Here is a 22,916-nt window from a genome sequence, read left to right as displayed (position 1 = left end):
GCAACTCTGTTGCTATCCACAGTGGATAAATAGATTTGTAAGTGGAGATTCAAACAACTCTCCTGCATGTGAATGCCAGGGGTCGATCTCCTATGAGTGCAGCTAAAAAAGTGTTGTAATAAAAGAAAGAAAGAAAATGGTATTAATGTCTACAAGAGACCAAATCAGCTTATGAGAGAAAATAGATACATCTGAAACTCGGGATTATCATGCTTTCCAACTAGAGTAAAGAACATATTATTTCAAAGAAACATGCAGCTAGGAAACAACAAATATCTGGGATAATGAAAACGAGGAACCTGATACATCTGCCAGTGTAGCAAAGTAGTGGAACTGATATGACAGCCTGTGGAGGGAGGAAGAGCATCCCAATCATTTCATAACGTCCCTCACGAGTCTATCTAACATAGAGAAGCTAAAGCACCGAGGTTGAGCTGCTCAATGGCATGCCAGTATTATTTGTAATGTCCAACAGTACCTGATGTGAGGACATAGACTGGAAGGCTGTGGGCTGCATGATCTGCATCTTTATGACTCTGTCTAACATAACTCCCCATGGTGGATCCACAGGTCTAAGTAAAGAGATGTGCTGGCCTATGCTGGCACTGCAATACAAGATAAGAATGTCAGAAATCATGGGACAACAATAAATTGTGTACCTGATGCAGTTATACTTGTTTTAAATTGAAAGATGCCTTCAGCTTGTGTGGGCAAATGTTTATATCACTATCGGAAGAGAAGCGGTTTTCACTGGTGATACACATCCAAAGATGTATTTCAAACAATCACAGTTAGAACTTGATGGACAATTGGTTTCTTTGTCCCCTACCAGGGACTATCATAGTCCTGATTCATCAGACTGTGAACTTGCTGAGGCTGCTTATAACCTATCCCATACATCCTATCTCTGAAGATCGATTTGCTTTAATAGAATAATTCCTGTGTCATTGTCATGCTCCTCATGCAGTCTTGATTATCAAGGTGTGCAATGTGCATGCTGAATAGAATGTGAACTTTGACCCTCCACTTACAGCATATGAAACTTTCCCAAATGTGCTATTTAGCTTCTGTGGCTTCAAAATTAGCTACCAACTTGAAGGTGCTACAAGCAGTCTTCAAATCATCGTAATGATGGCTTTTGCATGAGGCCTAAGAATCATCATTAGAGCTCTTTTTATGGTCCACCGCTTTAAATCTTTTCATGGTTCACAAAGCTCAAATATGGTCTTGATACATTTTTGTAAACTGATGCTAAAAGGAATTGCAATGATCGGCTTGGACAGTTGCACTTGGGGCATTTTGTGATATGAACTTATCTTTTCTTTCATTTTTCTGGTTATTTTTGAGCGAGGCAAAATGAAAAAAACTATACGCATGGAGCTGATCACACATTAATTTGGTCAACCAGGGATGCGTGTTCGTTGTGGAGTCATATGGAACCTTCTATTCAATGTGCTTAAATGGTGTACATACAGGGAAAATGGTGCTGCGGCTTGTTGAAGCAGTTGGTGAGTGCAAATAGTGGGTAACATTAGGCAGGGTTTCTTGTAGAACTAAAAATGCTTTAGTATACTGTATTCAAGACCTAGACATTTCTAAAACAAGACACTGTACACGGAAAAACCTTTCCTGTAGGACTGAAAATGCTTTTAATACATTGTATTTTGTTCAAACTGTTTCATACCTTTGTCCTGTTTTGGTCTATATAATTGCTTCTCCATGGCTCTAAGAAAAAGAGAGAGACACATACATATATACACAAGTCCAGTTGGACATGGATGAAACGTTGCAATATTACTTGGATTACCCTCTGCTAGACACCCAGTCATCACACTTCAATGTAAAAATCTAAGGCAATGAGTTGAAGGAAAGATTTTAACTAATGGCAAATGCTATAAAGGTATTCAATGTAAATGATCGGCCTTTGTTGTAAAAGTACGAGTTGGACATGGATGAAGTATTTCAATATAGCTTGGATTCCCCTCTGCTTGATTTTACTGATACTGTTGAAACAAAGGGTGATTATTTGTGTTTACCATGATTATAGCATTTATTCTTTGTTTAAACTTTCCCTTCCTTCAGCTCATTGCCTTGACATTTGAAGTTAGTTGGTGTTGACTGGGTGAGCACAGTGGCTTGATATAGAATGCCTGTATTTGTACGAACAAATACAGTCTAACCAAACAGTATTGTTGACATGGATGGTCTACTATATATCATTCTGGGCACATTATCACCCATACTTGCTACTCTGTCCGTCAAGTTCCAGTCAGTAGAAAAGAATCCCAAAATCGCTGCTGCTTGCTTTAAAAGGTGGGTGGAACACTTATAGTCTAGTTAAGGATGCATAGCTGTTTACTGCAATAGTGTCCTTTCCGCTAGATAGCTTCATGATGTGCTTTGAGAAAGTCTCCCTAATGTCATGAGAATTGGGGTATATCTACTTGTGTAGTATCATGAGTTGCATCATGGCTGTTTCTGCAGGTTTTTCTGGTTATTAAAGGTCAATTTCATCAAACATGCTGTGTTATCTAGCTGCTTCATATTGGTAGTTTTTTGGGCAGATGTCTACCTAACTGGAACTGTCATGTTCATTTTCGGAATGGGCTTATATGGATTGTTTATCAGCAATGTTGCAAACAACTTGCCACCCAGTGAAGATCGAGCTATACAAAACTCATCTTTGTTTGGGATGTTCTATCTCCAGGTGCGCTTATACAAGTAGCCCCTCAGAAAAAAATGGCATTGTTTTTTTTTTTCTCTCAAGAAAAAGTGACATTGTTTTTCCATATGGAAGTTTCCAATAGCTAATGATCTGTTTTGGCTTTATAAAGATATGAATGTATTTTTGGTTGCATAGAAATATGACTCTCTTAAAAAACGCATTTCGGGCTTTGTGAGATTTAAATAGCTCATGTAAATCATTACGAAATCAGAATTTTTTGATAGAAAGCAATTAAACATGATGCAACCAACACTCAAACAAATTTTCATCACATAAAAACATCATTTTCAGCATAAAATATAAAAAAAACTTCATTTCCTTCATAAAAAATAGTCATATCGTGTTTCTACGAAATCCGATACACAATAAATGACTCCATGACTAGTGAACGGAGGTTCCATTGCTCTCAATTCCATGCTGCATATCAAGTTTCAGCATCTCCATTAATCTCCATCATCATTTTCTTCAATCTCCTTCCCGATTTTTCCTTCAAGGTAATGCATATGAACAACCCATAGAGGGAAGAGAGAGGGAGGAGAGAGAAAGACTAGTTTCTAATCTGTCAATCCGGGCAGCCATTGGACTTGTAGTCTTGTAATTTCCCTCTCAAGATAAAATGTGAGCTTGAAAGCCATGTAGATGTACAGGAGGAGTAGGAGAATGGTGATGGAAGGCAAAGGGAGGATGCATCATGCTGGTAAGATCAGATAGTATGGGTGTATTGAGGTGCATAGCCCCCTCCCTTTCACAAAAATCGGCACCATGTTGTAGGACGTCTCCGTATCCTTCACACCTTTTAAAAAAACGCCTCCCCTCCCCTACCATTCCTCAAATTTTGGGGGGTGGAGACCCCAAGGGTCACACCCCCTAAGTCACAAGTCCTTTTACACGAGTTTTTTTTTTGCCTTGGCCACCGGGCACTCCCGTCTCTCGTCGGGCCTCCGAATCGACTTTTGAAAAATTATGGGTGTTTGTCTCAAGGTCCCGCATTATAAATATTCAAGATAGTTGAGTGATGGTTTAGAATGTGTAATAGGGTCATGCTTGTTAGTCCTTTATGTAAGGATACACGATTTTGGGGAGTTGTGAGCTATAGATTCTAGACAAAACTCTGGAGGACATTATGACATCTAGTATATTTTAGTAGGTTTATTCTACAAATGACATACCTGTTCTCCATACCATTAAGACTATAACTTTTAGAAGCCATAACATGACTTACTTTTTCGAGCATTGTACCAATGCAAACACCACAAGCATGTACTTCTACTAATCTAGAATGGTAAGGACAATTCCAGAAGTGAGGGCTATTTTGAGCTTGATGAAGCTTTCTTCTATTGCTCATTGCTTGAAAAGAGCTTTTATTCTTTGAGAAATCATGGAGAGGATAAGCCATTTTGTATAAAATGTTTGAATGGCCGGAAGGCCTTTTGTAAATGTTGTTTCCATATCTTGGTAGTGATGTGTGTGAACAGACTTAGGGTTCACTAGGACACTTTTTTTCTTTTCTAGGAGGTTTTTTTCCCTCAGCCTTGTATATATGCTTATCCCTTTAGGGCATACTTAGTTTTGTAAATTCTCTATTGATACTAATCTATACATTGTAGCTTCTTCTTCTCTAAGCTATGGGTGTTTATTCTTGAAACCCTAAATCCAACAATTGGTATCAGAGTGGGCTTTGATCTCTTGAGAAGAGTTGTCTTAAACATACCATGATCTTGCACATTCACTCATGTAAGATAGCTATAGATGCTTGGGATATACTTGCACATTTGTATCAAGGAAGAAATGAGGTTTGTGTTGCTTATTTATAAGAGAGTGAACATATGGATGAAGGTGACTCCATGGATAGTTTTTTGACAAGATCAAAGATCTTAAGGAGCAGTTGATTGCTATAGATGAGATTTTGTTAGATAATTCACTTTCGCATATTGTTCTCAATGGTCTTCTTGATTTTTATCAAAGTTTTGCATCTACTCTTCACTTGATGATTAAAGGCAATCTAAATGTTTTGTCATTTGATGAGTTGGTTTGTGTCTTGTTGCAAGAAGAACAATCTTGGCAAAATAAGTCCATTATGTGTGCTACAAATCAAGATTTTGTGGCTAGTGATAAAAGTAAAGGAAAAGTTGCATTTTTTGCTAGTAAGCAAAAATTTGCAAATGTTGTTTAGACAAAGAAGGCCGATAAGGATGAGAACAAAAATAACAATCGAATCTATTGTAGGTATTGTAAGGCAAAAGATCATGTTATTAAGGATTGCCCTAAATTGATTGCAAAAGAGACTAAGAAGTAAAATGTTGCGTGCTTTTGTTGAGTTAAAAATACATTATATGTTGATTAGTAAAACCTAGCATCCCTTGCCGTATTTCTTCAACTTGAATTGCAAATGGATGGAGTACATTGAGATTCTTCAATCTCCTTCATGAATCCAAATGCCTCTTGCTGTTAGAAATGACTAGCAAGCCTTTAAATCTATGCTTCTTGGTTTGCTTAGGAAATTGGCATTCCTCGTGCTCATTGGGTGGAAAATTCAGTCCCAAATTTAGTGTTCCTTGGATAGCCTCTTGAAACTCTTTAAATTCTTCAATTTTAGTCGCTGAAATTCATACCCTAGGCTTGGAAATCTAGGCACACTTTCTGATGTGGCTGTCAAGCTCTAATTTTTGTTGTAAGTTAGGGTTTACAGTGGAGAATCTTCAAGTTCTCCATCCTTAGTGGCTGGAATTATTGGAATTTGTTGAGGGAAGATGAAAAATGGCTAGAGATGAGAGAGAATATTGAGGAGAGAGAAAATTCAGACTTTATTACAAAGAAGAGACCAGAATCTTTGTTGCCCTACCCGAACAGCCCTTGGAGCTATCACCCATTGTTAGAAAGCCCAAGTAATGTTGTCTCCCCTTGTTGATTATTGTCGATTGCTTGTGTAGAGCCTTCCCAGGGTGTTGCTTGCTATTTGGGTTGCAATGGCTGACCAAAATCACCTCTTACATACTAGAGTTGTCCGTTGAGAGTTATGCAATCACACCCATGTGACAACCTCTTTGTATGGAGCAATAGGGTAAGACTCGTACAATTTACTAGAGAGGATGCTTGAAATAGAGGATACCTGAATCCCATAAGCACAGTGGAGAAAAAGGGAACCATCATGAGCCTATAAAGTGTTGTATCTTCTTATCATTCAATGATGGAATACCATTGTACTTTGTCTTTTCAATCATAGTCAGTGTCATACTCAAGATTGTGTTTATGAGTCCAAGCTTCCATCTTGGAATCTAATTCACTTGAGTAATAGTTGGTCTCTCTAATCTATATCATCATGAACATTGTCTTTGTGTTCCATCAGCCATAGCCATGCTCTAGATCCATGCATTATAACATGATATCAGAGTCATGGTGAGCATGGCTAAGCTCAGCAAACTCTTCTCTCAACTCCTCTTTGCCCCTATCCAACTCAAGACTAGCTAATGATTCCATTTTTCACTTCATCTACATCCTCTACCTCTTGGCAGCCATAGCCAGCCTGCATCTATCCTGCTTGGAGCTCTCATATCTCTTCACATAAGACAAATCTCTTCAAGCTTCCTTCTGGAGATTTGTTCCTCTACTTCCAGAGCTTCTTTGTGTCACATCACAGTCTAACATTGGTGGTCTACAACTCCAGCATTGCACGAATTCGAGCTCGTTGCCTGTTTGGCGCCTGCGTCTATCCGTATGGCCTGTTCTCCCTATACGCAATGCGATTTTCCTTGTGACCATAGGGCAATTGAAGATTGGTTCATAAGCTTCTCCCCCATAAAATCTTTTTGCAAATGATTGTGTCTACGAGCTGCAGCAGACAAAAAACTAGTTGGCTAGAAAATCTTGTGGACTCCATAGCCTTTAAGCTTCAACCCTTCAAGCTCATCTTTTACTTCAATCTCTTTCTTCCTTTAGCTTAAGCTTGTCAATGCTGCTCTAATGTACTATAACACTCAGTATCCAACAAGGAAATCACAACAAATTAGCAAGTGCGTGTTCCAACATCAAGATCTAACACCGAAGGTTCAACTACATAGTATCTCTTGATATTACCTAGTATTGGTTAACACTAATCTTCTTGTGTCTTTTGACACATTCAAAGACCAACTCTCTTATTGATTAAAACTCAGAATTTGAAGCTCATTCTCAGTTTTGGGAATGACCAAAATCAAGTCTTTTATGAAGATACTTGTTATGAAGAGTGATACGACTCTCCTTGCCAAATTGTACTACATAGAAGATGCCTTTATTCTATCTGTAGGAAGAAATGTAGCTTCCCACACTAAAGTGCAATCAATGAGTCCATTTGAAGATTTTGAAGACATTCCAGCTGTCTCAGTCATCATGCAAATCTAAAAAATGGTGATATTTTTGCTTGAGGGGGACATGAAGACTAATGCTAGCAAAGTCAATAAATAAGAAGACCAAGAAAAAGAAGACCATGAGGACAAAAAGAGCATCAAAGAAAGCAAAGTGGACAACATCAAAGAAGGGGACAAAGGAAAGAATGAAGAAAACCACAAGGGCATGTCGGTCCTTGTCTCCACTTTTCACTAGATTTTTTTATTGTATGTACTTGCCATTAATGCTCCTGTCATACGCCTTGTTAAACTCCTCATGTAGCTATGTATAAGATCCTCTACACACTTAGTGAGGCCTTGTAACAATCCCTGGATGCTTGCCATGTTTGGGTGTACCCACACTTAGTAGAATGTTTTGTTTTTCTTGCAACAGCCTCTCGATACTTCACCTGTTTGTGGTATGCCCACACTTAGCAAGGTTTTACTCATGATAGCCTCTGAACACTTAGTGCTTTCTTTATGGTTGTGATTGAGGAGGGGCGTTGAGAGTTATGCAATCATACCCATGTGATAATCTCTTTGTACGGAGCCATAGGGCAAGAATCGTACAGTTTACTAGAGAGGATGCCTGAAATACAAGATGCTTGAATCCCACAAGTGCAGTGGAGAAAAAGGGAAGCATCATGAGCCTATAAAGTGTTGTACCTTCTTATTACTCAATGATGGAATACCATTGTACTTTGTCTTTTTAGTCACAGTCAGTGTCATACTCAAGATTGTGTTTATGAGTCCAAGCTTCCATCTTGGAACCCGATTCACTTGAGTAATAGTCGGTCTCTCTAATCTATGTCATCATGAACATTGTCTTTGTGTTCCATCAACCATAGCCATGCTCTAGATCCATGCATTTTGACATTGTCCACCACTGGAGGAGTGGAAGTGCCACCTTCCTCTTGAGCATCAGGCAATGCTCTAGACCTTGCTCTACTAAACTTGACTAAGCTTGATCCAAAGTTGGCTTTAACAGAAAAGTATCGATGTAAAGTTGGAACAATTGAGAGTGGTCTGCCAATTCACTCTCTTCCATCCATTTAGTATCCATTGGTAAGTAATTCTGAAACTTCACCAAGTATCTTTCAGAAAATTTACCTCTGATCTTTCTCTCTTTATGTGCCAAAATCTACTCGATACCAATATCTCATCGAGCTCCTCACCCTCTAGCTGAATTTTAGTAGACATATGCTTTGGCACATTACCATATAAAGGCCTTAGCAAGCTCACATGAAAGGTATTATGTATCTGCTAGTACGGAGGCATTTTCAGCCTATAAGGAATATCGCTTATCTTCTCCAACACCTGGAAGGGCCCATAATATTAGCCTCTCTACTTTTCGTTTGTTTTAGCCTTGCCTCTTCAAAATGCAAAAATACATAATCATCCTTTGTAATTTGCAAAGCACATTTGAGGTGACATGAGCTACCCTCTTTTACTTCTCATGAGACCTCTAAAGTGCATACTTAACCTTCTTATAGGCTGTATCCATCTTCTCGACATAATGATTGTTCTCAAATATCTTATCCATTGTGTTTAAGATAGAGGGCACTTTCTTGCCACCCTCCACAATCTCAAATGGAGCCTTGCTAGTGTACTGCTTGGGATCAAAATTGTTGCATGACCTTTAGGCCTTTCAGGTAGTAGCTGCCTCTCAAAAGTGATTGAGAAAAGCAATCAATGTACATTTTCAAAAATGACATGTGACCTTTATCCATCTTAGTGACATTCTCATCATCTGCATTATCATCTTTATCCTTAATAAAAGCCAAGTACTCAAAAAGATGATTTTTCATTACTTTTGAAATAGCAAAGGTAGATACAAATGGTACTAATTTTCCTTTCACCTTTACATCAAGGGTGTGGGTCTTGCCTTTAATGTTGTAGGGTATGTGAGAGTGCAGCGATACGGAAGCGTAGGACAAAGATGAGAGAGAGTGAACACAGAGAGAAGAGAGAGAGAAAAAATGAGACAATGTAAGCGCAGAAAATCTGTAGTGTAGTATGCTGTATAAGAGTGCAGAAATATGCACGGAGGTAGAGGAAATATCTGCGTGTGTCTCCAACTTGATGACCTCGATCTTCGTCAGCCCGCACAGTTTGTCTCAGCCATCAGATCTCAAGACCAGAATCTAAAGTGAATGAATAGAAGTGTGCACCAAGGGCTAGCTATTTATAGCCAAGAAAAGAGTAATCACCAATAGCAGGTCGACCGCATTAAATGCAGCCGATTGCACCTCAATAAGTGCAAAATCTGTGCGACTGCCCATAAAAAATGGCTCCTGTATCTGTTGTGCCATGTGGCACCTGTACACTGCCTGCCCAGACAATAAACTGTCCGACTGCTGATGTGTTCTCTGCCATACGACTGTCCAGGAAATGATTGTCTAACACCCCCTCTCAAATCCTGGACTGGTCAAAAGACTAAGGGATTGGGAATGCTGCCAAATAAGAGCTTAGGGAAGTGCCTTTGTAAACAAGTTTGCAAGATTATCCTTCGTCTTGCAGTACTCCACATCAATGGTCCCATCCAAAAGCTTCTCCCGAAGGAAGTAATACTGGATCTTAATGTGCTTCGTCTGGGCATGGAATACAGGATGCCACACCAAGGCAATGCAACTCTCATTGTTGCACCGCAGAAGAGTAGGACGAGGTTGGGGGCAGCCAAGCTCCTCCAACAATCTCCGAAGCCACACAACCTCACATGTGGTGGAAGACGCAGCCCGATACTCCGCCTCAGTAGAAGAAAGGGCTATTGTGGGCTGCTTCTTGCTACTCCACAAGATAACACCTGTACCCAAGGTAAAACAATAGCCTGTAGTAGACCGTTGGTGTTCCACATCGCGAGCCCAATCCGAATCACTCCAACCTGCAAGAACCAAATCTTTAGCATCGGTACTTGATGGATAAGAAATCCCTAGGTCAGAGGTCTCCCTTAAATACCGAAGAACCCTCAAGGTAGCTTGCCAATGCACCTGTTTGGGTTCACTCATGAAACCCACCAAAAGATCCACAGCAAGACAAAGATCAACACGAGTGTTGAGAAGCCAAATCAAGGATCCAATCAATTGACGGTAGTGGGAAGCATTTGCCAAGGGAGAGTTTGAGTGTGAAGTGGGCTTTCAGTTCGGATCCATAGTAGTAATGGTCGGAAAAGTCTTCATCTCAAAAGACACCAAGAGCTCTTGAATGTATATTTGCTGAGAGATGAAAATCCCCCTCTGAGACTGATAAATCTTGTGACCCAAGAAGAAATGAGGAAGCCCCAAATTTGTCATCTCGAACGTTTGATGTAAAGCTGTCTTGGTCTCTTGGACCTTTTGTGAATGATCCCCTGTTAGAATCAAATCATCAACATACAACACAAACAACACACGACCAACCTTGGAAGTGTGCACATAAAGCTGCGGATCGGCCTTGGAGCGCCCATATTCCAACTGCGACTGAAGAAATGAGTTTATCTTCTTGTTCCATGCATGCGGAGCTTGCTTGAGGCCATATAAGGCCTTCTGCAACTTGTAAACTTTCCCATCTGAGGATCCAAAGCCAGGAGGCTGCTCAACATAGATCTCCTCCTGCAAGTCACCGTTGAGAAAGGCCGACTTCACAATGCACATCCAACTAATAGACAGGCCATCTCCTATGGCCAGCCAAAGTAAGAACAACTCGAATGGTTGCCATACGAGTAGTGGGGGCAAAAGTATCATGGAAGTCAATGTCTCGACGCTGAGCAAAACCTTTAGCAACAAGGTGAGCCTTGTGCTTGTCTAAAGAACCATTGCTAAGGTACTTGGTCTTGAAGACCCACTGGACGCCAATCACCTTCTTGTGAGAGAGACGAGGCACAAGAGACCAAATGCCATTTCTCTCAATAGTCTCTAACTCAGCTTCCATAGCCTTCCGCCAATGGTCAGACTGCAAAGCCTCCTTCATTGAAGTGGGCTCACGATCTTGTATAACACAGGTCATCAAACAATAGTTAGAGCAAACAAGCTCCGTAGAATGTGCCTGATTCCTTCGTGACCTCTGCGGTCCATCTTGCGGTTCCCACTCCTCAGGGATCCCCTCGATCCTCGAATCTCGGAATGTGTCACGGGCCCAACGACGAGGAGGACGAACCTCTCCCCGTCGCTTTCCATTTGCTGAAGACTTGGGTACATCCACTGGCGGAAGCTCCTCGGGGGTGGCCAGTGGAAGGAAAGACTCTGAATCAAAAGAAGAATCTCCATCAAGAGGCTTTGGCTCCAAAGTAACTGTCTTAGGAGCCCAACTCTCCCTTGGATCTCCAAGAATGGGGTGCTTCTCACCTCCCTTTGTGGCCGGAACTTCCACGAACCGCACGTCTTGGCTCGTGTAGACATCCTGCTTGACGAGATTAAACAAACGATAACCGTGGGACTGGGAGCTGTAACCAACAAAAACCTGTTGTCGGGAAGCTGCCTCGAACTTGTCACGATGTGTCTTCGGGATGTGCACATAGGCGTCACACCCAAAGATCCTGAAATAAGAGACATCACGCTTTGTTCCAAAGTAAGCCTCAAAAGGTGTCATTTTGTCAACGGCTGAAGTAGGAGATCGATTGAGGATGTGAACTGCGGTAGCCACTGCCTCGGTCCACAGAAACTGAGGTGTCTGTCGGTGCTCCATCATGGTGCACGCCATCTCGATCACACTTCGGTTCTTCTGCTCCAAAATGCCATTCTCTTGAGGAGTGTTGGTTTTAGCAAACTCCTGGTGAGTGCTCCTATCTGCATAAAAACGAGCAAACTCATTAGACATAAATTCACCTTCCTTGTTTGAACGCAAGGTCTTCAGTCGTCGGCCAGATTGGTTCTCCTCAAAGAGAAGCCAATCCTTGAAGTGAGAGAAAGCCTCCGAGTTCAAAGTCAAGAAATAGGCCCATGTCAGCCTGTTATAGTCATCTACGATCAACATGAAGTACAAGCTCCCCTTCAGGGACTCGGTCCTCATCGGGCCACAAAGATCCATAGATACAAGCTCCATAGGTGAAGTAGACCTTCTCGAAGCTTTGTTGGGAATCGCATCCCGATACAATTTTCCACGAATGCAGGAGACACATGGCTGATGACTCACCACTATGTCCGGCAAACCTCGGACAAACGATCCTCGCAACGCCTTCCGAAGGTACTCATAGCTGAGGTGGCCAAACCGAGCATGCCATAGCTCGGACTATATCTAAGAGGTAAGAATAAGAGAGGTAAGAGCTCTAGAAGACTTCAATTTGTAGATGCCATTATCCTTATACCCTACAGAGAGAACCTTCCTCGATCAACGATCAAGGACTCGAACAGTATCACTGTCAAACTCCACCAAGAGGCTAACATAATAAATCTTATGGATCGAAAGTAAATGATACCCCAAGCTTAGCACATGCAACACCTCAGAAGTGTGGGTACCACCACATCCATCTGGAATAAGTTGCATCTCACCCCGTGAAGCAATAGACACAGAAGAGCTGTCTCCAATGAGAATCTACCCACGCGAAGGTCGCAAATGGGCAATACCAACGGGAGGAGTCATGTGTCGGGAGGCACCATTGTTGACAATCCACTCACGAGCCTGGGGAGCTGCCATTGTAGCATCAGAAGTCTTCGGTGTAGAGTCCTCAATGACTGCTAAGTGTAGAAAAACAGCTGATGAGGGTGCAGCCACTGCTCTAGAATCCTTCATGTCCTTCTTCTTGGTGTCCATCTTGTCTTTGTCGGGGCAATCCTTCTTCCAATGACCGGTCTTACCACAAATATGGCAAGTTGATTCCTTCTCCTTGTCCTTCTTGGATTTGTTGTCCTCCTTCTTCTTCTTTTGGTCCTTCCCCTTCTTCTAAGAGGCTTGACCAACCAATGCCTCCGATTTGGAAGCATTCTGTCTCTTCAATTGTTCCTCTTGGTCTAAGACCATAGGAACCAACTCTTCCCACTGAAGAGTAGATTCCCACCCCGATGCAATAGGAGCGGAATAAAAAGTACCGAATTGTGGCGGCAACTAGGACAATAAGGTGATCGCCATGTCTTCGGAGGGAATAGGCTTTCTCGCATTTTGAATCTGTATCTGAAGCTGCCGAAGCTTGTTGATGTGTTCCTGAAGTGAAGAAGACTTATTCACGGACAAGGTCCACATCTGTATCTCCAAAGAAACCCTCTTCATCAGGGTCATCCGTTTGTACATCTGGTCAAGCTTCAACCATATCTCTCGAGCCACCGTTAAGTGCTCGATGTGAGCTATCACGGCTGTAGTGCAAGACAGAAACATAAAAGATCGAATCCTGGCATTCAGTTTGTCCCAATGAGATTGAGCCTTGGTCAACTCCGCACGAGTATTGGAAGAGAGTTTGGACTCATCTCTCACCGAGGGCCTGTTAATCTCCTCCATCACCAGTTCTGCCAAATCATAAGACTCCAAAATGGCCAGCCAACAGATCTCAAGACCAGAATTTGAAGTGAATGAATAGAAGTTTGCACCAGGGGCTGGCTATTTATTCGTTTTCTCATCAGTGTCTCGGATGTTGAGAAACCCATTCATTAATCGCATTTCTTTTCATTTTATTTACGTTTTCAGCTCTGCAGTCACTGTTAGAAACCCTAATCTGCAGAACAGTCCCAGACTACCACATCAGCAATTGCCACAGGTATATTTCATTATTTTATTCAGAATTTCAGAGCCAAAGCAAAGGGATTTTGTAGAGCGAGGTCAATTTTTGCTTAACAAGTGCTTCAGTGCACAAATTGCAGAAATTTGCAGGCATTTGGGTCAGCAGATTCGGGGCTTTTGTATCTTTGGCAAACATTGACAAATATTGTGGTTTCAGTCTGAAATTGACTGAAATTACGCACATTGGATGGCCAAATTTTGGGGCTTTTGTGTTTTTAGTGTTGCTGAGCACTCTTATTGCATTGGGCAGCGTGTTGCTTGCTGAAATCTGAAAATTTTCAGCACATTAAGGCAGTAGTGGTCAAGCGTGACACGTTTTAGTTGATTACAGCTTGGCATTTGGTGTAATTTTTGGAAATCTGAAGATTTCCAAGTCAGACAGCTTTTGTTATTGCTCTTGTGCATTTGATTGAGTGACTCAAGGACAAAGTGATGTCTTCACTTATGTATCAAAAGGGGATAGATTAGATGGCAACAACTATTCTTTGTGGTCCTTCATGATGAAAAATGTGCTTGTTGCAAAAAATCTTTGGGATTATGTTAGTGGGAAAGAAGTACATCTTGGTGATTTGGCTCATGCAACTCCTCCACAAGGAGGTTGTTGCCAAAGGCAAGAGGGTGCAGTTGCAGCCTCTCAACAAGGAGTAGGACATGGACAAGTTGCCGCTCAGCCACCACCCCAAAGAGCAGTTGTACAGAAGGCTTGGGACACTAGGGATGCCCAATCATTGTCACTTATTGCATTGGCAGTTTAGCGTTCAATAATCCCGCATATTCATATTGTTGCTACTTCATGAGTAGCATGGCTTACACTTGAGCATATGTTTGTTGGAAAAAATAATACTCGCATTTCTTTTTTGAAGAAGCTTGAAAATGTGAAGATGGAAGAAGGTGATGCTATGCAAGATCACCTTAATAAAATTTAGGACTTGCACGAGCAATTGATGAATATAGATGAGTATTATTTTGATGCTTAGATGATTTCTATGACTTTAAACTCTTTGCCACCTTCTTATTTGGCTTTTCATACAGCATTGAATCTTACAATGCGGGTTTCTATGTAGCCACTTATTTTTCTTCAGTTGATTAACTTATTGTTGCAAGAAGAACAAACAAGGAAGAACAGTGGAGTGGATGTTGTAACAAGTTTTTATGGCAAAATAGAAGGGGAAGGGCAATCAATCCAAGAATTCTTAACAGAGTTCTGGAAGTTTTGGAACTTCATAGAACAATAAGAAGCAGGGGGGCACATAAGCCAAGAAGGGCAAGTGCCATTATTGTAAAAAGCCAAGTCATTATATCACAGAATGCAAGAAACACATTGCCAAGGAGAAAAAGGAGTCTGGGATGTCAGTTTCAAATGCACGTTCTTCTACTACTACTACTATAGAGTTTGCATCGATCGTCATTGACCGTGACTACTATTTTATGCTTGCAGTTATGATTCTTCTTGGGCTGATAGAGCATTTAGCTCTACAGAGGATACTAGCACTAGGTTTTTTGACAGTGGTGGTTCTACGCACATTATATCCCACAGGGATTTGTTTACTTTTGTTGTTTGAGCTCTTGTTAGTAAATCAATGCAATGTGCCAATAATGTATTTTATCCTGCTAGAGGTGTTGGAGAGATTCTTTTGAAAGCATAGGGAGTCATGTCTTGTAATGTAGAAGTCGGGGAATGGTTGCGGATATGAATCGTAGTAGCCACTACCTCACCCCAAAGAGAACGACGAAGACCCCGATGCTTCAACATTGAGTGGGCCATCTCTAGCATGGTTCAATTCGCATGCTCCACCACACCATTCTACGAAGGTGTGTTCAGATGGGTATACTCCACCCAAATGCTGCGATCCTTGTAAAATTGAGAAAAGAGGTTAGAAGTAAACTCTCCACTATGATTGGCTCGTATGCCACGAACTTTGAAAGTGGTCTATGTCTCCACAAACACTTTCCACTCGCAAAAACATAAGTACGCCTCACTCTACTCCAAAAAATAAGGCCACATATAATGATTGAAGGTGTCAATAATTAGTATTAAATACTTGGCCTTCCCAAGGGAGGCCGTGCCCATAGGTCTGCAAAGGTCGGTGTGAACCAAGTCAAGTAGGGTAGAAGCCCGCCTAGTGGCAACCTTGGGATGAGGCTGTCTATATTACTTGTCTCTCAAATAGCTAGGGCACAAAGTGTGAATAGGAGGGAAGTCAGGAAGTCCCTCCACCATCTTCTTTTGAGAAGCATGTTGTATAGCGTCAAAATTGAGATGACCATAGTGAGCATGCCAAAGCAGCCCAAGCTCGCCCAAAGATCTTGTGACTAAGCTGTGAGCATGTAAAGCCCCCCCTCTTGGGATTTAGTCCAAAGAACGGCACGTGTAGAAGCATCCACTGTCCTCACATCTTGTGTAAATACCACGTGAGTACCAAGCCGTGTAAGACCATGAATAGACAATAGATTAAAACCTAGATCCTGTACATAGAGAACTTTGGCTAAAGAAGATTACTTGTTTGGCAATAAAGGAATAGTTCCCACTCCTTAAATGCAAATGGTAGAGTTGTCACCAATGGTGACTGTGCCCCCTTTGACACTCAGATACTGAAGCCAATCCTATCTGTAGGTCATGTGAGAAGAGGCCCCATTGTCAACCAGCCAAGGCTTCTCCTGAGCGGAGGAAGCAAGAGCTGTATCCTCCTTCGCAAATACATATCCAAAGATAGACTTTGTCATCGTCAGGGCAGCCATCGAATCCTTCAAATCCTTCTCCTTTGGCTTCGAATGGCGGTACTTTTGCCGACACTTTTCTTTGAGATGAGTGCCCTTCCCAGTGTGGGCAGTTGGGCTTCTTCTACTTCTTCTCATCCTTCTTGTCCTTGGCCTGTGCCTTCTTCTTCTTCCCTCCACATGTACCTGTAGTAAATGCCTTGGTGGAGCTAGAACCACTAGCCCAACCTCTCTAAGTCACTCGTCATGCTCTAAGACAAGCGGTGAAAGCTCCTCCCATAAGAGAATCTCGCGGATCCTTGATGCGATAAGGTTGGTGTAGAAGACATCGAATCGAGGAGATGGCAGCTGAGTCAAAAGGATCAAAGCCATGTCTTCAGAGGATATCATCCGGCCAAGAGAGGCAAGCTCACCTCTCATGTCCTCCATCTTCATGATGTGCTCCATAGAAGAGGAATCATCAAGATTGAGCATCCGCAACTTCTTCTCAAGGGAAATCTTGTAGGCAAACGTCTTGTACTAATACAAAGACGCAATCTTCTTCCTCGCTTCTGCCGTGGTCTTCAACTTGTGAACATGCACAATGATAGAATCTTGTAAACTCTTAAAGAGAAAGGATCGGGCTCGAGAGTTGAGCCGACCCCACAAGGCTGCACGGTCCATAGAAGTCCCAGCTATTGGATCCTTCGTAGGATGGGGGATGGAATCTGAAACAAGCCCAAAGATCAAAGGTGTCAAGTATGCACTCCAGCTTACATGACCACAATGAATAGTTCGAACCATCGAGTTTGTCTTCTTTGGGTAATAAAGGTAAGACAGGCACCTGCATCGAGGGTATCAGGGATGACATCTTCATTGAGGACGGAGCCTTCTATTAAAGATGAATAGAAGGGGGATGGGTGCGAATGGGGGACTCCTCGCCGACTATAATTGCGATAATTGCATCTTCGCTCAAAAGAGTGTTTGGAAAGAAGCTCCTCCTCTGAGTAATCAAAGCTCAAGAATTGGTAAGACAGCTTCGAGCCTGCAATCACCCAAAAATGTGTTTTTATAAAAGAAACAACTGTTGCTTGCCACCAGGAAGTTGTCGCCTGCACTGAAAGCTGTCACCTACAGCAGAGAAAGTTGTTGTTTGCTGCAGCAAGATGCTGTCGCTTGCACTAGAAAGAGGTCACTTGCAAAACACAGAAATAGATGCCACCTGATGCTTGAATGCTGTGGCCTGAGTTTTGGAGGCTGTCGCCTGGCTGTTAGGAAGGTTGGACCACTTGTATGGGCTGTAAACACAGTAAACGTAGGCTGAAGACCACCTGTACGGGCTGTAAACGCAATAAACATAGGCTGAAAATTTGTGCTTTGAAGATTTGGGCTGCTCCTCTGCGATGAAAACCTGCTCTTCTGCAAGAAATCTCTAGGTTGTTTCCTCACTTAGGCGATGAAACCATGTGAGAGTGTGCAACGGAAGAGAAACATGAAAATAGAGAGAAGCAGAGAGAGAGAAAGAGAGGAAACAGAAGATGAAGGAAGAATACTACACTGACTAAAGAAGAATGTCAATACAATGATGATGGACTAATAAGTTCGTGCACGTAGCCCAAAGTATTAGTCAGGGCACCAGATCAAGTTGATGGCGATGGCAGTACCAAGCATGGAGAGTTAAGAGTGTTGAAGTGTGCACTTGAAAGGGAATACTAAAGACTGAAGAGTGTGTGTGCACCAAGGGGGGGGGGGGGGGGGGGGGGGCTAGCTATAAATAGCCATAAATGCCCAAATTTGGTGGACTTATACCAATAGGTATCAAAAAATTTGGCTGACCAGCATTTAATGCCGATCACTGAAGAAAAATGCTAGAGAAAAAAGGGGTGACCATGAAAAATTTCCAAATGACAATGACGATGTCCAACAGGTGTAGGCAGACTGTGAAAAGCAGTAAATGGCCCAAGAATGCACACAATGATAAATAAAGAAAATGTACCTAAATTGCTAGAGCTCTTATGTCTCCGTCAGACTCTGATAGGAGTTCATAACCAGGAGATGATAGATTGACAAAACTAACATAGGCAGGCTAACAATTTCCTACAAGTGTTGCCGCTTGATCAACGAGGATAGTGCAATCATCTTTGGGCTTTTGCTCCATTGTATGAGCTCAATTTATTCAGCATGATTTAGTGTTTATCATTCATCTTCCTCTTATTCTGAGTTTCTTAATTTTCTTCTCTGAGTGTTTGCTGTATACTCTATGTTTCTCCCTGTAAATCCTACTGTCTCTCTTATATGTTATGAGAGCATACCTTCCTATCACTTTTCTTGACATTGGAAATTCTAATCTTTCCCACATAGCAAAGCATTAGTTGTACTAGCTATTTCTATGAGTTGTGACATGCTAGACACGATGGATTTTATGCAGAAATCCTTGATTTCTTTTGATAGCCCATAAAAATATTGTTCTATCACTTTTCTATCAAGAATCGCGTGGTGGGGGGACTTGCTTGAGTTGCTGCGCCAAACACACATTGTATACACAAGAGGAAGCTCACTCAAGAACACAAGAAGAGAGATGGAGGTCTAAACGTTTTCTTGTTGGTTTCTTCTTCTTCTTTCACACACAATACAATGTACACAAAGTATAGGTAAGATCCAACATAAAGAAAAGTGGCCTACTAAGTCAAATAGTATAACTGACTATACTAATCGACTGGTGCTATACCTATGCCAACTGTAGGTAGGTGTAACAACTAAATATAATAAGTGATAAGTTAGTGGCCGTGTGAGGATCATAATGACCATTAACGTGCTAAGAGTAGATGTGCGGACCCATCTAGCTAGGTGGTCCATCATCAATGTCTGCACGTGTTGAGCTTGCTATCTCAACATTTTCTTGAAATTGGAAACTTGAACCTTTCCTTTATGCTAATCGACTGGTGCTATACCTATGCCAACTGTAGGTAGGTGTAACAACTAAATATAATAAGTGATAAGTTAGTGGTCGTGTGAGAATCATAATGACCATTGACGTGCTGAGAGTAGATGTGTGGACCCATCTAGCTAGGTGGTCCATCATCAATGTCTGCACGTGTTGAGCTTGCCATCTCAAAATTTTCTTGAAATTGGAAACTTGAACCTTTCCTTTATGCATGCCGTGCTGTTCAAAGTTCATTGGATTGGCACTACCAAAATGGCCTCACATTTGCATGTCTTGCCCCATTGACACTAATTGCTTTTGCTCATTCGCAATAGTGGGAGTATCTTGAGGTGGCTTAGGTATTTCCGTAAAGTACATCTTGCTGTCCCGAAGCTCTAGAAGATGACTTCTTGCCCTTGCTGTTGGTCTTGGAAGAAATCAAAAAACAAGTGAACTAAGGATTCTGTGCCAATTAAACAAAGATATTAGTTGCTGTTCCTTATTTGATTCTTGAACTAATCATCAAAATTTTCAGTCTCTTGTTGGTCATTAGCATCTTTTTTGCATGGATGGCATTGCATTTTGGTCTACACCAACGTTTTGTTCTTGCTGGCCATGTTGTGTGCCTTATCCAAGATTAGGCATTACATTTCCTTCTTCCCCTTGTGAATGTTCAAATTGAGAGGCATCATCATTGCTTGATCCTATCTCCTTGTACCAAGACATCCTTGCTGTAATTGCTCAACTAAATACAATTTCAGCATTAGAGCAAAGCTTTTGATTTTCAATCAGGTGCCTCGGGCCCACCAACTCAAAGACTGTGATGGTATCCATGCAATGGAACCATTAAACCAATCTTCCTTTGGGGAAAGGGTGGTGATGACCTGTCTTAACTCTAATTACAACAAGAAAATAAATTCACATAAATTGAAATGCAAATGTTACCGCTTAATCTTGGACATTCGACACCCAATTGGCCCCAAAACTTGGTGCCCCTTGGGGTATTTTTTCAACTTGAATTGCAAATGGATGGAGTACACAGATTCTTCAGCCTCGTGTGCAAATCCAAATACCTCTTACCATCACAAGTGACCAGCAAGCCTTCAAATCAATTTGCTCTTGGGTTCACATGGGGAATTGGCCTTCACCATGCTCCTTCAGTTGCAAATTCAGCCCCAAATTCAATGTTCCTTGGCTGGCCTCTTTGATCTCTTGAAATTCTCCAATTTCAGTTGCTGAAATTCATGTCCTAGACCTGTAAATGCGGGCACGCTTCCTGAGGTGGTTGTGAAACCCTAAGGCTTCTGTGCGCGCGCATGCGCACTGCACACATTTGCCTTCTACATTTTCTGTTAACCGGTTGCTAATCATTGGATTTCGAAGGCCAAGGAATTCTGGTTTAAACATGAGATGCAGATTCATCAGAGGACCAGAGTAGGTGCTAAACGTACTATTAGATTAGAGGGTACTTCCACTGCCTGTTCAAAGAGGGATTTAGATTACTATCTAGGGTAATGGACTTTCTAGACCAGCGAAGCCTTGGACACTACCTTTTGGAGTCACGCCACCATAGAACACCTCCTGCAGTCCCCAAGAGAGGCACCTTGAGGATGTAGGGCAGGCACTCTTACAAACTTTTTCAGAGTTGCAGCCACATGTGACGGTTCAAAGCACACCTCAGATAGGCCTCTAGCATGGGGAGTCACCTTAGACAAGGCCATGGAGGAATGCAATTGTGGTTCTCAATCTGCCAGCCCTTGTCCCCACCTGAGGTAGTCAAGTGCTAGCCCAAGATGCCCTCAATCGGCCTTAAAATCCAAGCATTATCTTGGCAATATGGTGTGTCGTGCATCTCATACATCTTTTGAGCTTTCATTTGACAAACATGCGTTCCATGCCTCTTGGATATGATTTTAACGCAACTGTGTTTTGGTCTTTGGAAATCACTCTCTTCTAAGTCATTAGAGATTGAAGAGGCTTCTCTTTCAACATTCTCATCTCACTTATATTGATGGACCCATGTGCCTTCAAAGCAACTTGGATCTCAAACTTGGGTCACAAGTATAGTCTCTTGGGTTTGAAGACACAATGATCCTTATATGGCACACAAGAGGAAAGTATGACTGAGGGTGTGCAGTACTGCACGGAAATTGCTTATTGCGGTGATATATGTTGAACTAATTCATCATTATCTCTATACTAAGCTTACAAGCTAGCAATTCCAACTTCATCTTGTATATGGTGAGCCTTAGAATTTGACTCTGCTGTGGAGGCAGAATGAGCTGCAAAAAATGGCTATGTACACTCCTTGTTTCTTTCTTGCATGCAGAGTAGTGTCACCTCTAGCACGTATCTACTAAGCATGGTATGAGACTGGCTTTTGCGGCTTTTATTCACAGAAAAATATCCACTTATTAGTGCAAAGATGACCTCCAAAACATGCAGTGTGTGCGCTTCCAAAGTCAGGATTACTTTTTGTATCTTATGTGGTCAGTACTAGGACAAAAAAAAGGAATACACCTAAAAAATGTGTGGGCCCTATCTTACTGGATTTTTCTTGATAATGCAGGAGAGACCAAAATGGATGAGAATTGGATCTCTAGACGAGTTGAAAACCAAGCTGGGGCATGTGGTGGTGATGATTTTGCTGGTGAAAATGTTTGAGAGAAGCAAAGCTGTTATGATAGCAACTGGTACAGACCTATTGAGTTACTCTGTTTCCATCTTTTTAACCTCTGCTGCACTGCTTGTACTGCATAAGCTTCATCATTGACTGGTGATGTATAGAAATCTGCTTATACGTGCTTGTAATTCAGAAAATATAGTAACCCAGGATCTCATACTTGTAGTAACCTCGTCTTGTAAATAATGTTGTCCAAGGTTTCCTCTCTTTAGCCAAAACTACTGAGATGGATGGCTTGGAAGAGGAGAAATATTCAATATTTAGTCTCCAATCTCAATCAGTAGTCTCCTGTAAAGCTGGAGTTTCTAGTACTTCAATATGCAAAGAGGTTCCTTAATGTGAAGGTCCTCATATCTAGTTATAGATGTATTGCTCGTAATCTTCATCAGTGTTGGCATAGATTGATGAAAGTTAATGATTGTACTAAATCCAAACTCTCTATACAGCCCAAAATATTATACATGCAATAATTCGAGTACTCCCAAGTTCTCTATGAAGCCCATTTACATCCAATGATGAGAGTAAAAATAGCCAAAAGTTTTGTCATATCTAGAACAAACAACATTTGAAGTTTTTGTAGGATGAACTTTTGAGGGTTAGCCATCGTCCTTTCAATATGTCAAGTGGATCATACATACTGTTCTTAATATTACTTACTAAGACATACAAGCAAGGTTTAGAACTCTTTTTTTTTTGGCCCCCAATAAAAGAAAGTTCCATTAATAGCACCTTGGAAAAATCCCCTTGAGATAGAAAATACAGAGTATTACAAAGTAACTCTAAAGAGCGTGTCTAAGTACATTACAAGTACAATGGTTGTGTGAAGCAAGTTTTGGAACTTGGATA

The 22,916-nt window shown here is 41.5% G+C and overlaps 1 protein-coding gene across 2 annotated transcripts in view; it reads left to right on the top strand.

Annotated features, from left to right (window-relative positions):
* LOC148024331 (uncharacterized) overlaps nucleotides 1-22,590 on the top strand; it is a 63,558-nt gene extending 40,968 nt beyond the window's left edge. Inside the window, exons 2-4 of one of the 2 annotated variants that reach the window (XM_087693952.1) lie at nucleotides 1,409-1,508; nucleotides 2,565-2,707; nucleotides 21,957-22,590. In XM_087693952.1, coding sequence (XP_087550078.1) covers nucleotides 1,409-1,508; nucleotides 2,565-2,707; nucleotides 21,957-22,160 — 447 coding nt within the window. In that variant the 3' untranslated portion in view covers nucleotides 22,161-22,590. The remainder of the gene's footprint in view (nucleotides 1-1,408; nucleotides 1,509-2,564; nucleotides 2,708-21,956) is intronic. The other variant, XM_087693950.1, reaches the window with a different exon arrangement.
* Nucleotides 22,591-22,916: the final 326 nt, after the last annotated feature.

This window comes from Lygodium microphyllum, chromosome 15 (genome assembly GCF_053477565.2).
Source record: "Lygodium microphyllum isolate KBCC chromosome 15, Lygodium_microphyllum_v1.1.10, whole genome shotgun sequence".
Classification (NCBI taxonomy): Eukaryota; Viridiplantae; Streptophyta; class Polypodiopsida; order Schizaeales; family Lygodiaceae; genus Lygodium; species Lygodium microphyllum.
The sequence above is the reverse complement of the archived record's forward strand: the minus strand, read 5'-3'. Positions and strand labels throughout refer to the sequence as shown.